This window comes from Eurypyga helias, unplaced genomic scaffold, assembly GCF_000690775.1.
Source record: "Eurypyga helias isolate BGI_N326 unplaced genomic scaffold, ASM69077v1 scaffold10100, whole genome shotgun sequence".
NCBI lineage: Eukaryota > Metazoa > Chordata > Aves > Eurypygiformes > Eurypygidae > Eurypyga > Eurypyga helias.
Window position 1 is genome coordinate 26,999 of NW_010226282.1, and position 17,224 is coordinate 44,222.

The window sequence follows — 17,224 nt, forward strand, 5'->3', positions numbered from 1 at the left end:
GATTCTGGAAAGCATCATGCCACAAATCTCATCTTTCACAGTGATCCTCGCCCAGCTCTCAGATGACAAACTAAAGTGTACAAGTGAAAGGGGGCGTGAGGTTAGCACCACGGGAGGAATAGCCTTCGCTTCACAACGCCGTTTGCCAGACGGTTATGAAAGAAAACAGAGAAACCAGGTGCCCTTGCATTTTTATTTTCAACATCCTAGATACTTAAATCTAAACACCAAGATGCCGCGACTCTCCCAGCACATCTAAATAATTCACCGTCAGCAACACTTGCTCTGCGCGCTGAGGAACACTTCAGGTAACTGTCACAAAGCACCAGCTGATAGGCAAGGCAAAAATTGTAAAGGCCCAGAGGAGGAAATGAAACAACAGAAATCCAAGTGAGGAATTTGTCCCTCTTCCAGTCTTTTGCAGGTATGGCCATCGTGACTTGCTGCAAAGATCAAAAAGAATAGGGGGGGGTGGGGGGGGTGGAACTAGATCATCTTTAAGGTCCCTCCGACCCAAACCATTCTATGGTTCTAAAAGGGATGTGTGCTGGGTCTGGTTGGGGTGGGTCAAATACCCTAACGTTATCCTGCAATGCCCTAATTTCATGGGCCAAATATCCAGGTGGACTTAACCTAAACCCTCCCATTTCCTACCTGCAAGCAACAACAGGATTACATCAGGCTTCAAATGTTTGTTTTCCTTACTTTTGTATCCCTTTAAAAAATTTGCTCCTTGTGGTTCTTACCGTAAGGTTTTCAAGAGAGTGAGCAGTTTTACAAACCCTCCAACCTTTACCAAGCAGGAATTCTAATGCAGGATTTGGGAGGTTTAAATGCCACGCTATGATGTACTGTCTTCTTAAGGCAACGGGATAATTCCTTCGAAGCATCCTAATTTTGCATTGCAAATCGATACTAAGATTTCCTTCGTAAGCATCTCTAATTACAATCCTTGTAAAATCATTTAGATTTCATTAAACTATTAACCTGACTCGACTGTTAGAAGAAGGATTCAAACTAAGATTGTAAGGAAGAGGCAACTTTTTGTCATCATTCGGGAAAGACAGCTTTTGATTACTCCTCCCTTTCAAGGCCATGCACATGGACTTCTAACAGCGACATGAAAGCACCCAGCTGAAACAATTGCTTTGTATCCAAATCATGGCAGAACCACGTACTTTAACCCCAAAGGTGGTAGAACCCAAACCTGCTGTTGGTTTGTGGCCGGTAAGGGTCAGCGCTAGCACATCTCCCGCAGTAAGTGCCGTTTTATCGCCAGCGGTCATGCTGAACTACCCAGAGGAGCCTTCATAGCCGTGAGCGCTACGTAACTTTACCACCGGGAGAGTAACGAGACTCTGAACTTGTCTTTAGCTTTCCTTTATTTATGCTCGGACTTCCAGCACTGCACATCAGATACCCAGGCTCTTACCCTGTCCTAGTTCAGACTGCAAAAATACAATGCTTTCTCAGCTCTCCTTGCACCAACAAATCAAACAGTCACATCCTACAAACCCTTCACTTGAGTAGTTGCTTTGATCTAGAAATGCATTTCTCCTCTTAAGGCCTGCAGCTAATGCTTCTGGCTTACAAAAGATTAAGTGCAACCAGTTACACCGAGAGTTTACAATGCAGCTCTCGATTGTGTTTTCCGTGCACGCATTTACATCAGGCACACAAGTTATATAAAACAGTCTGGAGTACAAAAATACGGTTATAACATAGGAGTACCAACCAGCACAGAATTAGAACAGTTTTATTACCCTAATACCAATTTATATACAGACCCCCAAATTAAGGATTTTTTTTTTTAAATTCTAAGTATTCTTCCCAAATTGACAACTGTAGTGTACACCCTAAAAATCTGCAAACTAACAACACAAATCTATTTTAACCCCTACATTGTCTATGCAGTCTGCACCAATCCTCTCTCTTGCACACAAAAATGTATTATAAATAATTTTCCACAAAATGTCATGTATGTTTTATTGCACATTGTACATGCCAATATCTAAAAGAAAGGCTCAAACCTTCTGCTTGACAACTACCTGCTTAAATACCTAGCATTTACTTGTGTTATGAACGCTATTGCCTTTTCAGGCTCTAATATTAACTGATAATTTAAAAGAAAAAAAAAAAAGCAGAACAGAAAATAGGCCTTGAACTGTATAGCTTTTGTGACAGAAACAAGCTTTTTTAATTTTACTGATTTCTACCGTATAAAGTCATTAAAAACATCTGCCCTAATTAAAAATCCTCTTTCCAAAATTCTGCATTTCTCACTATAAAATTATGCATATAGCTGCTCGTATAATCCTCTATTCCTTCCGTCTTGCAGAATTAGATGTTCCTGTGCGGTACTGAGTTACACAGGTGCTAGTGTTAACTACAGGCGTTAGTGAGTCAGCCTCCGTCCTGCCGGTGTCCCCAGTGGAGGCAAGAAAGGAGCCCGCCAGAACACCGGGACCGGTTGCTATAAAAAGACACCGGGCACAAGTGGCCATCAAGCATCAAGGCCATGTGTAGTTCCTGTTAAGCGGATCTCTAAACTAGGGAATATGAGTAATTTACCACTAATATATGGGTTTATGGTATGCTGCTAAAATACGACCGCTAAACAGAGAATGATTCGTGTGTGACAGGTATGTGCCAGCTGGGCAAAATGCCTGACTGGATAAAAATCAGCATTTTGAGGGTTAAAATGCTGGCATGAACAATGAGATTAAAAAGTCAATTGAGCAAATGTTTTGCCAAGGGTTTCTAAAGCTATCAGCTGTCAACAGCTCCAGAAAGGGATAAAACCAGCAAAACCAAACAACTAAAATTGCACTATTACAAAGAGACAAGTCCGTGAAAGGGAGAGCCACCAGCTGCACTCAAGGGACAGCCACTTCAAGAAGCCGATTGTTTTTTCGCTTGCAAGTGGGGATGTTGCCGTTTTTCTGGCTGCCTTGTATGAACTTCACACACACTTTGTCTTGTCTGAACTGGACCAGAAACCTAGGAGAGGGAATGAGAGAGGTTTTTTGTTAAAGGTGGAAAAAACCACATGAGGAGCCGAAGTCTTTTCCTGTTGGTTCTGAGCATCACTCCAAAAGATGTCATTCCCAGGTCCATATTAATAAGCAAAGTTGGGGAATAAAACAAAGCCATAGGTTATGGTATGACTTGGGTCTCCTCCAGGTAGTATGTCTGAACTGTTGCCTTTTGCCTGTAACTCTGGACTTCTAACGGTAGTTGGTTTGCTATTCCCCTAGAAAGAAGGCTGTAAAAAAACATACTTCTAATGCACCAGAAATGCAGCCGGGACTATTTCCAACTGCTTGACTGTCGTCCAGAGGGACTTGTCTGTTTTCAAGGAAGGAAGCTAAATACTTGTATAGTAACACTGGGAGAGCTTTTCTTCTGTTTTACGCTTAAGTCAGTATATCTGGTATTTTAGCAGCTCTGATATTTCTAATCCTTAGTTAGCCTTTACAGCTCCCTGCTCAGCAATGGGGAAAATTCACTTCCTTCCCAGCGATCTCCAATTGATGTATTTCCTACAGTCCAGGATAAATTAATCTAGATTTGACTCTTTTTACCGGAAGAGAAATTTCTCTGACTGTGGAGAATTGCTTTAAAAACCCAACAGGCTGCTGCTGTGGAGCCTCCAACTTCTCACTGGTCGGGATAGCAGGACTAAAAGCAATGAACAGGGCTGCGCTGCCATTTAGCTCGCACGCTTGCTGACCTAAAAAGTCCTCGGTAATACAGCAGATTTTCCCTTTTAGCATCCTTAAAAAGTCCTCCAGCAGAGGCCAAAAACTTCAAAGAATTTGCTCTCCAGCCGGAAACCACAAATCAAGCTGACAGCAGAGCTCAGGGGAGGAAGTGGCCTCTGCTGCGCCAAGCTGCCCTTCGGTCCCGCTGAACAGCCCAGAAGCGCAAAGATTAACTTGTTCAGCGCTCCCAGCCATGCAAGCATCCTGAAAACGTGAGTAGGTTTCAGAGTCCTCACCTCCCGTCACCAACACTGCATTTTCCTAGACCCACTGTTTCAATATTATACACAGAAATGGGATGTCTCTTACTAGACGTACTGCTGGATCAACAGCATTTGTACTTAAATAAGCTCTCTTCCCAAAAACCAGTGTACAGTACAAAGTAAGGCCACATTTTCTCCTCAGTTCCTAGTTGTGCTTGTATCTAAACTCTAGCCAGGAGAAGACAGTACTGCTTCACCATCAACAGAGATGGGACTGCTGAAAAAGAAGCAAACTACTTAGAATTATTTAGTCTGGATAAACTCAAAAGCAATGCACACTCTAATGTTTTTAATCTGCAAGACAAGAAACAAAACCACATCCCAAAATGCAGGACTCCCAGGGAGCAGACACTTTTCCAGATCTAAGGCAGGCAGGCAGTCCAGGCTAGTGCAAGGCATGCTTAAGCTTTGCTTTAGTGGTTTATTCCTCTGTAGCTGTCATTAAACTAGAATCTTACTGGGAACAGCCACACTCTTTGAGAGGCTGAGAACACACACCCTTGAGCGGACTGGTAACCAAGCAAAGGAAAATGGCAGATGTCATTTTCAAGGAAACAGCAAAATTAGCCTTTAAATAAACCCTGAAATCTGAACAAACAGTACTCGCCATGACTAGAATGCAACCAGTGCTGAGCAGCCAGATAAAAGGTTCCACTTTTGCCTACAGCAATTTTATTTCACTATTGTTACTGGGTTCCAAATTCTCTTCTTTATTCAAATTGAGTAAAACTACCACTTCAATGCTGCTAAAATCAGGGGGCACTCCACACGGCAAACTGAGTGCATAACGGTGGTGGAGTAAGTGAGGGACTCTCACTCAGCAGGCTTTAGGAGTTCACACACACACACACAAACGTGACACTTGACTTTTTAGCGTGTCACATTGAAGGAAATGCACTTCTAGGCAAACAAGAAACGTACTCATCACAGATCTCAATGTTGAGCTTCTGTTTGGTTTGACTGAGAGTAGTGCGGTAAAGTTTAGTGGCCATTTCAATAAGGTGATCACTGCTCAGCATGAAATCTCCTTTACCAGCTGCTCCTGAACCCTGAAACAGGAAGGAAAGTAGTTAGGACTACCAAAACCTAGAATATGAAAAATACTAAATGCCAGCCAAGCAGGAGGTTTTACAAGGAGTCCCCTCTTCCTGGCGCACTGAAACTTTTCTCTTGTAAATTTAACAGCGATGCAGTCAGTGTACAGGATCAAAATGCAATTCCCTCTCAAATAAACAACGAACTGCTGGAGAAGGTTAAAACCCTCTCCTGACCCTAAAGGAGGGTCACCTTCATTTTTCCTACAACACTGTAGTGTTTCTGTGTCCCTCCTCTTCTACACCGCAGCAAGCTCACGGTATTTTCAGAAAGGAACAGAAACCGACTGCCAACGTCACTACTAGGGTGAAGGGGATCAGTATGGAAAGACACTACATGGGACGTTCTTCAAATCCATTGACGCTAGAATACAAACGCCAGCTTAATGATCTTAGCAGACCAATGCTGACAGTGCAGCGAAGCAAATATAGCACTGAACACTGACACAATGTGGATTTCTTGGCATCCCATAAAGAAAAGAGAGAAATGTTCTGCCAGTGTGTCAGGAAGAATTATATGAGCAACTAAAAACGAAAACGCTGCCACAAGGTATCCGAACCAGATTAAAGGCCCATACTGCAAATGGAAAACTCCAACCCTGAAGAGGCTATGGTGAAATATGAGTCTGATTTTCACAAGCAAATGATCGTTCATAATCTACTAAGTGTTCTCACTTGACTTCAGTAGCTTTAAACCAAAGGTTTTGCAGATATGACATAGTGCAATAAACTTTTAAACCTACAGGCTAACCACCATGATTTAATGCTACAAGATAATTAATGAAAAACTCTTACGTCACTGCACGTGAAACAGCTGTATTGTATGACAAAGTTGTAACCAACCTCTTTGAGGTGCACTGCAAAGAAGCCATCGTTTTGGGAGCTCATGGACACTTTGGTAACGTCTCCCAGTGGAACCTCTGACTTGATATTCCCAGATTTTTGATCCGCAAGAAGAACGTTATTTTTGGTTAATAAGAAAATCCTGGACGTGGCCTGTGAAAATACAAAAATGCATTATCTACACAAAGAGAGAACTCCTCTTTGCAGAGCACCTGCTAACACTACAAGCAGTTCACAGAGTTCATAACCTTGGCCCAATTAGTAAACATGAACATTTGATGTTCAGTAAAAGCTGCAGATCAGTTAAAATCAGGTCAAATTTATTTATGTGTCTTAATTACAGATGGAGAAGCTTAGCTCATTTTGGCACATATGCTTAGATATAAACAGTTCCTTTAATTACTAGCTTACACATATAAAATTCAGAAACTGAAACTCAGAAACTATGCAAATCAGGATAACCTCATCTCTCATGCTCTGTCCATCCCCAGGAAAACCAATGTACCTTTTCAGTGACAGCTAGTTCAGGACTAAGCCTCAGTGTTTACTGTCAGTCAACAGAACTGTTGCAGATCAACACAAATCACAGGGGTATTGTCAATGTTTTGTTCTCCTCTTTTTATCTATTGGAATTCTTCTTTAGAAGGATACACATTCATATTTTCAAATGCCAAATATTTTTAAAGCATGAGTGTGTGTTCTTACATTTTTCTTAGAAAACTTACATTTTCCTCAACATCAGAAGAGAAAGAGAAGTGAGAACTTAGTCTACGTATAGCTTTTTCTCCTCTAAAATTTTACTGCGTCCAGCTGTGGAGTCCTCAACATCAGAAGGATATAGACCGGTTGGAGCGAGTCCAGAGGAGGCCACGAAGATGCTCAGAGGGCTGGAGCCCCTCTGCTGTGGGGACAGGCTGAGAGAGTTGGGCTTGTTCAGCCTGGAGAAGAGAAGGCTCCGGGGAGACCTTATAGCACCTTCCAGGGCCTGAAGGAGCTACAAGGAAGCTGGGGGGGACTGGGTGAAAGTGGGGAGGTTTAGATTAGATATCAGGAAGAAATTCTTCACAGAGAGGGTGGTGAGGCACTGGAACAGGTTGCCCAGAGAAGCTGTGGATGCCCCATCCCTGGATGTCTTCAAGGCCAGGCTGGATGAGGCTTTGAGCAACCTGGTCTAGTGGAAGGTGTCCCTGCCCATGGCGGGGGGGGTGGGACTAGATGGTCTTTAAGGTCCCTTCCAACCCAAACCATTATATGATTCTATAATACTATAATATAATCATAAATATTATAATTAAGAAGTAGCTGTCAAGCATATAAAACCATAGCTGTAGCCTATGTAAGTGCAGGAATTTAATTTATTCATTTAATCTTCATTTAATCAGTTTCTTCTAAACCAGAAAAGTAACTTGGCATCAACAACAGGCAACCTAATTTCACTACTAAAAATGCATAAATGACATGTACATCTGAGAAGCTGAGATCTACTACTTCTAATACTTAGACAGATATATTGAAAACAATTACACTTACTAAGGGAGGATAATACTGCCTGTATTAATGAGTATCATTTAAATGCAAAACAAGTTCTGTGTTAGCAGAATAAAACCAAAAGTACCCAGCATATTTAACAGCTTGATTCAGATACAAGAAACTTGCCTCTTCATTCCAAAAAGCTTTCGGTATCAATCAGACGACAGGCTAAACTAGCAGAGTATGCTACTCACAATTTTAGAACATAATAAAACGTGATAATCTGGAGCTTGAATGACAGTGTGAACCTTGAAAGGTTAAGTTTTCTAAACACTTGAACAGGAACAATATCCTCTAAATATTTATTTCCTTTGACTGGCAAATAGATGATCTAAGTTTGGTACTGAGACTACATTTAGTTGTCAATCAATACATTGATAAGACGCCAGTTTTATTTGGAAAACATCACTGAAAACTACAAACCCAAATAAGATTTTAAGCACCCAAATGGGTGCTGAAAATCACCAATTTACATAAAACCAGTATTTCCAGTCTTTCCCTTAAAAAAAAAGGCATTTTTTTAAATCCTCAGACTATTACATGACAGGAAAGAAGTCTCCCTCTGAGTTTATAACACCAATGATCTACCCTTCTGGATAAAGCAATGCCATTTTATTACCTTCCCATTAGCTCTATTGATCTTATTTACAACTTCTGCAATAATGATCTTTTCGTCCACAGCATCTTTAAGTTTTTTGTACTTGGGGTTCTTGCTGATTTCCAAGTAAGCCCCTTGGAAGGGCTGCCCAACACTGCCCAAAAGAAGACAAGAGAAACATGAGTTAAACACGAGTTAAATAGGAATCACAGGGAAGAAGTAAACCTCCTGAAACTGTCACGTTCTGCTTCGGGCTTTGTGGAGCCAGGAGATGCACCAAATGCCATTTTCAATGGCTCTACGCTGCCAGGAGCTTCCTTAAACTCTGATACCTCTCTGCCAGAGAAAGTCATCTGCTACCTCATTTCTAGCAAAAGAATACCTTGATCAACCCAGAAACCCCTACTCACAATTTTTACCTGTTTTAAACCACAGCAACACAAAACAATTTGCAATCGTATAACAGAATAATTAGAGCAATATATAACTGAAAGCAAGCGGGGCTCTGAGCAGGTTTATGCAACGCAAGTGTCCTCAATCTTGCTGAGAAGGTGGAAACTGCAGCCCCCGAGCTCTGTCCCGAGACTCTTCAGGTGGGTACCACCATCCATTCAGTGAGGTGGTGCTGGCATCCATCTGTGCCGTGCAGGCACACTACATCAGATGAAAATAACTTGGGAATTGCTACAGAGTCACGTGGATATCTCTCCTGACACATTATCCCAGGGAAAGAAAGGAGGAGGAGTAAGGAACAGTGTGTGTATTAGACACAGAATCTTGTAGGCATAACAACAGAGTGATGGTGAATAAAGAAATTTGTCACCAACGACAGTAATAGGATTTTTTTTTTCCCCTTGCTCTAGAAACATTTTCCAATTAAACAGGCCAAATTGCTATGGGTATCAGACACAAGTACATCCTTGCATATGCAATCAATTTTGATTTAAAATCACCCAGTAACAGTCTTGGAAATAAAACGGGTAGGACTGACACCCATGCTCTGCCACAGTATTTCAGAGTGACGGACAAGACCTTGCAGTTAAGATCTGCTGTTGTTTGTTAAACGTGTACCAGCTCTTCGTCAAGGCTTGTTGTGCTTGCAAATCACCCCATCTTTATCTACCTGAGAGCTATACGGTAACAGCTTTGCTGTCTGTTAGGAACTGGTGAATACAGCTCCTGCTTGCTTTGTTTGGAATTCCCTTTAACTAATCAGTTGGATTAAATTACAAAGTACTAAATGCAAAGCTCTACCAAGACCAGAGCCCAAGAGGAAGCAATATATCATGTGGAATAGCAACACCTTTGTAACTGCATGTCAGGCACACAAGGACATGAGAGAGAAAAGAAAGAGTACTGGTATTTTAGCACTCACAAGAAGTCCCTCTCTGTTCTTAAATAATTCTATTACACACAGAAAATTAGCCACATCCTTTGAATCATTATCATACTAACTAATCAAAAACTTTACGCAGTGATTTCCTCCACCCTTAGGCCAATGAAAAACCCAACAAGAGCTAATCAGCTCTGCATACAAAACAAAGAGTCGGAACTCTTTTCTAAATGAGTGTGGGGTGGCGAGGGCATTCAAACTTTCCATCATGTTGGAGTTTTTGGGTTTTTTTTATTAATTAGCATTATGAAACCATAGTCACCGAAATTGTACATTCCCTGTGGACTTTGCCCCCAATCAAACAATGACAACTTACAAGCTAAAACTGAAATGAATCAACAGTTAGTCTCTATCACATATACCACTTCAGCATGTCTTGAAGTAACTCAGGTATGTATTTTGCTGTATCATATTTCATTGTTCAGTCCTGGCGTAAAAGGTACCAAACCAGGGGTATGAACACAATTCCTTCCTTCCCAAGGAGCTCTAGACTGATCAGGTGTATACTGGCTGAAAGCAAAAAAGCCTGCTTGCTCCTAGAAAGGTCAAAAGGCAGCATCTTCCTCTTTTCCCAGCAGCATAAAAAGACAAGGACAAACCATAAGCTAAAATATACAGCCATTAGGTAAGTGACCTACTGAAGCAGGAAGAGCCCATTACAGGAAAAACAAAATGTCTAATAAAAAATGAAACAAAAGAAATAAACCACAGAAACAACCAAGCAGAGCTTGTCCATGCATGGAACTACCCTCGTCAACTCCTGCAGATTCCTGTTCCTCCTGCTACTGAACCTTGCTTTACAGGGCCTCGGTCCTGCTCAGCTCAAACTATGGCTTCTGAAACAAAACTCTCCTGAGATCAGCGAGACCTTCGTTTTCAAGGAAAACACAATTTCTAAGCTCGTATTGGCTTGAAAAGTTCAATTCAAGTTCTTTCAAGGTCAACAGATCGTTATTTTGTCAGTTTTATTGCATGCAAAAGAAAAAATTATGTGTATCCCTTAAGTACAGCAGATACTACTGCGCTTTCTTGAGTAATGTCAGCTCTGCAGATAGCAATGACAAGAATTTATCAGTTTTTAAGAACCCAATAATGTGGGAAACTAAAAAAACTAATTTGCAGAGATTTCACCTTTTTTTTTTTTAAGTCTCCATTAAAAAAAAGAACTCTAAAATGGAAATTAATTTCTAAGCACATTTTTTTAATAAGTCTTCTTTCAGAAAGATACACACAGATGTACCTTACCCAAATTACCTAGTCTTCACCTTAGAGCACTGTGTGGAATGCACTAGGTTTGAGCATAGGAGCACTCCCTGGCACGCCTCCTCTGGGAGTGGCAGTGTCACTTACAGCCCTTCCGCTCACTCAACGTTTTTGGTTGCAGGAACCAGCGTGATGGAAACTAGGGGAAAGGGTGAGAGTTATTCCCTCCTAGGAGTTCTCCAAACTATTAGGATGTGAACAGGTCACGGGGGTTAGAACAACAAAACGTCATGGCTTCTGGGCAGAAGAGCGCAGGATCACAGGATTTGGAGGCGCAAAAACATCCAAATTAGAGGCAAGCTGGGGTCAGTTTCCAGGAGTGTAAAATAAAATGATGGAGGGACGTTGTCAAACAAAGAAAACCCTAACCCTTTCCTGCTTCAGATAAAAAGCAAAGTCTTGCTTAGTTTCCTAAATCTGTATAAGGATACTGAATTTATTATGCACTCGAAGCAACAGAGTAAGTCATTACCTGGCTGGATATAAAGCCTTCTTGTCCTTGAAGAGTTCACTTGCTTCCAGTTTTTCTTCATATATAAGCTTCTGCTGATCCGTGAACTGGTCTCTGTACTTTTTACACTACAAAACACGATACATTAAAAAAACCAAACAATTATCCTTCCAAATCTGATCTGAAGAGGCAGCACCACAGACCAATGTTTGCTTATTGCTCAAGATGCACATTCTTTGTATACTTTCGAGGTGACTCAGCTCCATCCTGCCTGCCGCTGTAGCACAGCAACAAACAGCAGAGGTGTTTTTCTCCTCAGCCATTCCAGATACTTCCGTGTGACGCTAAAACCGATCCCTGAAACATTAAGCATGCCGCATTTGGACATGAATTTAACCTCTCAGATACCAGTCACTGGAAGACTCTGTTGAAAAGGCTCACAAACATATATAGGTTCTACGATTGCAGAAGTTTACGTAAACAGACAGAACAAATCACAGCTGAGTGGATGGACTTTCAGAAAGAAAAGCTGTTCCCTGACAACTTGCAGAAACCATAGCCCGCAGGGATCAGTAAAATGTCTCTGCACTTATACAGATCCTTGCTGTTCTTGCCATCCAAAGATCCAAAACAAATTTCAGCTAACCACAATTCATAAGTAAAAAATTCCACCTGATACTTCCAATGTTGGTCTAAGAGCTAGTCCCGGTCCTGGCCATGGACACAAGTATTACAAGCTACCAACTAACAGCCAGCAGACATACTGCCTTACTATGAAGTTAAAAGCCAATGGCAGGAAGCAAACTCTCTCCCTAGCCCCAAAAGAGGTAGGCAGGATAGTTATACTCCTTGCAGGCCAAAGACAATGATCAAAAGACACGCTTCTTCCAAAGAAATATCCTGTCTGGAACAGGAAGAAATACATCTTAAAAATAGGCTCTTCCTGAACTAAATAAAACTACTGACAATCATGTGACGAAGTTCTGTACAGACTGGACTAGAATTTGTCCTACCCTCCACAAATGGAAAATCCTCTTTAGCTCCTTGTGAGTGGAATCCAGGAAAAGGTAGGGTCTCGCTGGCCAGTTTTTATCTATCGGTGATAATGAAGGCATCTTATTCTTCATTTCCAGGAAGTATTTTTGCATCTGTGATAAAATTGGAGCAAGATGTTTCATTAATGTTCAAATCCCAGAGTTATTGAAATAAGCAAGGAAAAGCAGATGCTCTGTGATTAAAAGCACAATTACCAAACTGCAACTCTCAGCTTTTATAAACCTGAATATGGATTTTAAAAGACAGGTATATTGAGAAATGCAGATTTAGATATCATACAAGTGTGGCAAATGCTTAGTTAATACCATTCCCACACCTTCAAAACACTATCGCCACCCTTTCTTTACAACATCAAGAATATTTAAGTTGTCCATTTTCCATATGCTTAGCTTGGACATTTCCGTACAGAGACTGTCAAGGCCATAATACAGCTGTTACTTTTGCTAGAAAAAAAGAATTTAAAGCACAGAAAATGTACATGTACTTTGGACGGATATATACATACAAGTCTCTGAAGGGTAAATTCATAAATTTTTCTTCCAGCATTGGCTCTGAAGAATTTCCTGTACTCTCTACGGACCTGAAAAGTTAAACAAACCCTCAAAGTGAATACCAAGAATGAATTTGTTTGCACAGGTACATTTTTTTATAAATCTCTATGGCAGAAAACATTAAAAAAGCATACAAACATGCAAAGTGTTCCCTGAAATAGTAACGGTAACTGGGTACACTATATGAACCAGAACGTGGACCAAGAGGGCAGAAAGTAACCTCAAATGACCCGAGTACGTTCACCTGCAAGTTTAACAGAGAATTTTAAATACTTTCCTCCGAAAAGGCACACTACTGAAATACTGTCGAATTCACAGCATCCATCTATTTTCATAGGCTTTTGCATAAAGTTGGACTGGAAGAAGCGAGGTGTCATCAATATACGTATGTGATTGTGTCTGAAGTGACACTGAACTGACGTTAATTACATAGTTAACTGATGAACTGTTCCTGATTTTTCTCCTTTAAGATTTTTAACACACAGTTTTCCATAAGACAAAAGGGATTTCCTCCCGCCCCACCCCAAGCAGACTTATGCATGAAAAAACCTCTTTTCATACAAGCAGTCTTCATTCCAAAAGGAAAATAAGTTTTTGGTGCTTGATAAGAGCAGAGAATCAACACAAAGGTTGCTTAATGTCAGCAAGCTTGATATTTGCTTCCAAAATCTATTAGAAAAAATAATATAAAAATTTAAAAAGTGATCATTGAGAACCATTTTTGCAGGAGATACTAATTTTTTATACATGCTTGTAAATGTAAGTTTCAGAGTACTTGTTTTGCCTTCCGTATTTCTATCAGTTAGCACAGTATCGACAGTATCCCTCAGAACACCCAATCTGAGAGACAGCACAACTGGGTTGCAGTTTTACGTGAAGCCCAGGCTCACATCAAGTTAGCTGAAACATCCCCTAATTTTTTCCCAAACTTTGGCAAAACCTGCAACACACCTGTTAGAAGTTTTGAGCAAAAAACCAGGGAAAACATCGTGGCTTTGTATAATTTACCCCAGAGCAAATTTAGTGGTTTTAGCTAACTCGCTACATGTTGCTGAGTTCTCTGTAACCAGGAAATAAAGGGAAACCCATAGAGGAAAAGCCCGCATCAACTTACAAGAAAAAGTTGGCTTGGCTTGCCCTGGCACACCTTCTGCCCCATACTGTGTCATGGGTTTTAAGATAAGCCAGCATTTTGAAAGCAAGGATCTGTCACCGTTCTGGGATTCAAAAAAAACCCACAGAGAAATGGGTTTTCCTTAATTACATATTAAGATGCATCAACAAAACTGACAGCATTCAGCTGGCTTCTTTCTGTGCAAACACGGCACATAATTCCTTCCTCCTCACTTTAAAAGAAAAATTATTAGAGTTCTTATTCACTGATTTTCTGTAAGGTTTAGTACTCTATAATTAGCGTACATCCTTTACTTATTATTCAGGGAGGGAAATTAACACACTCTAAACCACTCCAAACACAATCATCCCAAATCTCACTGTGTTGTCATAGACACTCTCTAATCATGCTGCTTTATGTAATTCTTCGTGAGCTGCAAGGTGTGCAGACTGATTTGGAGCAAAGGGACTACTATACACCCACACATCCTATTGGCGCTGCAGGGAAGCTGCGAAGCAAGCACTGAGAAACGCAAGCCATTCCAGAAAAGCCTAAATCTGGAAAGTGCCACAAATACTATTATCATCTGCTTATCACACAATTAAAAAAAAAAAACCAACCCAAAAAACCACTCTGCCAACAGATGAATGAGAATTGCCTGTGGTAACAGCGTTGTGTCGGCACTACAGACGATGTTCATACTCAGAAAGGCCTGCGTGGCTCAGGTGGGACAGAAGCGCTGCGTACGCTGTTTAAAAAACAGTGAAAAACCACACCACAGACAGGCGGAAACATACTCCTGCTGCCATGTGCCTTAAAGGTTCTGGATTCGTCAGTTTTGATTTAAATGCCACTGTTTGATATAAAACAGCCTCCAAGTTCTCAGGAGGGACATACTCTTGCTTTAAAACCATAAAACCAGACCCACTTTGGCAGTAGTACCTCAAGTGTGATTCTGATCTGCAGAAAGACTTCTTAAAATGGCTCCTTTGTATTTCCAGCTCTGGCTTCCATGTGTGCATTGTACAGGATTTTTTTAAATATACATAATATACACATTATATATAATTATATGTTTTGTAACTATTTTTCCCCTTTCATAATTCTTAGAATAAGCATGAGAATATGACAGCAGCACTTCACTCTGCATTATCAAGTAAATTGCAGACTACAGAAGTATAAAAGGGAACAATATTCCTATTAGCAGGAGTGACACCCAGCCAAACAGAACTGATTGAGATTTCCACAGTTCTTCAGAACTGCATCTGTAAAACTAGGCTGGAAAACTGTATTGTGTAAATCATTTGGGCACAGACCTGAAACACCTCAAGGTGCCATTTTCATAGTCTATTTACAGAGCAGAACTACATTTTTCCAGATTACAAATGCATTTTCTTTTGCCGGCCAGTCCTTGAAAGCAAGGAACAGAAAACAAAAGACTCTAGTACGTCTCAATTTTTGGGGGCGTTCCTGGCTGCCAGAAGCCATAGGTTACTGCATGTAATGCCATGCCCTAAAAAGGCTTGATGGCAGTGACAGGACCTTACACCATGCCCTCGACACCGGGGTCAGGGGTCTAACCTGAGCAGCAGTGAGAGTCAAACAGCTCCACCCTACTTCCCATTCAAACAAGCAGAGGTCACAATAAGAAAATACATGCTTGTAATCTTTCTGGAGAGGATCTTTGCCAACGTAGGTCAGGTTTTTAAGTCAACGACCATAACAGGGTCCCTTTAATCTGACATGTGTCTTTCACTTGAAAACTGAAAAACCTGATGTGACAAAAACCACACGATGTCTAATGAGACATTTTCAGCTTATGGATGATGAAACTCCATGAAAAAACATTAAGCAATGTAATCCAGCATAAAAAAACATCCCTAGTAGTGAGCCCACACAACTGCTTGTTCATTAAGTGTTAGTAAGATGCCACACTTTATTGAGTTCATGTTGACAGACGGGAGTGTTTGAGAAAGTACCTTCAGTCCAAGCCAGTAAGCCCAAATGACTGCAACAGCATGCTTACGCCTAGCCTCCTCCTTCAAGCGTTTCAATTCCCTTCGAGCCTAAAAGGTTTAGATAGTGAACAAAAGAGACAGCCCGATGCCAACAGCACAACGACCAGGAAAAGGCTTCTCCCAAACAGAACAGACAACTTACAATCAAGGTATAGAAAGATGGAAGAACAGCGTTTAACCTTTAAAACCCAGCGCATCAGTGTGAATTGGTGTGAAGCCATGTAGGAGGTCAAAAAAGTCTCTACTGCTGCTTAAGTGGCATCTACTGATAAGAATTTTTGTCAGCCCCGTTATTTGCTATCAGTGTTTCCATCTTCTCCTCTGCGCACACCTCGCAATCAGCAGTATCTCATAATTTGAATCTAATGGAGAACTTTGCCTGCAGTTGCATGATCAAAATGATGTGTATGAAAATCAAGACTTACTAAAATCTCTCTATCTAGTCACTTCTTCCCCTGGCAAGTGCCTGGGTACAACAGAATCAGCTCTGAAACTGTATGTAACGGTGAATTCCTGGTACTGTATTGAGGGTTTCTCTTCTGGAGGTTATTTTTTTATTTTGATCTTTGCGTACTCTAAACAAAATTCTCCAGTCTGGTAAATCATGTCTGTCTTTATGGAATGAAGGGCTAAACTCCCAAAACCTAGTGCCTCCTTCACGTACAAAGAGATAGACACCTACCTACATTTCATCAATCACTCCCATTTTAGGAAAGCAATTTGCAAAGTCTTCTAAACACAAAGGCGTGTGTGGGCAACTTAACAGAATCTCACATTTTTGGAGGTAGCAGTACATTTGTTCCTCAGTTACCTGATGACAAAAGTCAAGTGAAACATGGAGTTCTACTATTACAGGATCAGCAATCTGCACTTGTCAAGTGGTACGTTGTCAAACAGACTTGTGTAACAGCAGTTCCAGCCTGTGCCAGTTACACTTTCTTGATGCAGTTAGAAAGGTTAATTTGCATTAGATGTAGCTCCTCGTGAAGAATATGTTTTCACTCATCTGCTTGGAACAAAGGCTCATACCATAAAGCACTGTAAAACCCAGGACACTGCAAAGCTAAGTGTTTGTCTGCCTTGCGGAAAGGAAGGAAGCAGAATACTTTAAGTTTATCGCCTTTTTTTTTTTTTTTTTGGTAAAAAGAGTGATCTCTGAAGATAACTTTCAGAAACTTTTGTTTTAAATATTCCCCTGGGAAAAGATAAAACATCACACCAATAACAAGTTTTATCTTTTATCAGATACGGTAATTCTTTTCCTAATCTTAACTGAATTTAGATTA

The 17,224-nt window shown here is 40.8% G+C and overlaps 1 protein-coding gene across 1 annotated transcript in view; it reads right to left on the reverse strand.

The window, feature by feature from the left end:
- Window positions 1–2,430: 2,430 nt before the first annotated feature.
- Window positions 2,431–17,224, reverse strand: part of MYO1B (myosin IB) — an 83,110-nt gene continuing 68,316 nt past the window's right edge. The window contains exons 24-31 of the mRNA XM_010152385.1: window positions 15,900–15,986; window positions 12,761–12,835; window positions 12,213–12,347; window positions 11,221–11,327; window positions 8,114–8,246; window positions 5,965–6,117; window positions 4,949–5,076; window positions 2,431–3,000 (exon numbers count right to left, since the gene is read on the reverse strand). Of these exons, the coding sequence (XP_010150687.1) occupies window positions 2,877–3,000; window positions 4,949–5,076; window positions 5,965–6,117; window positions 8,114–8,246; window positions 11,221–11,327; window positions 12,213–12,347; window positions 12,761–12,835; window positions 15,900–15,986 (942 nt within the window). The 3' untranslated portion in view covers window positions 2,431–2,876. The remainder of the gene's footprint in view (window positions 3,001–4,948; window positions 5,077–5,964; window positions 6,118–8,113; window positions 8,247–11,220; window positions 11,328–12,212; window positions 12,348–12,760; window positions 12,836–15,899; window positions 15,987–17,224) is intronic.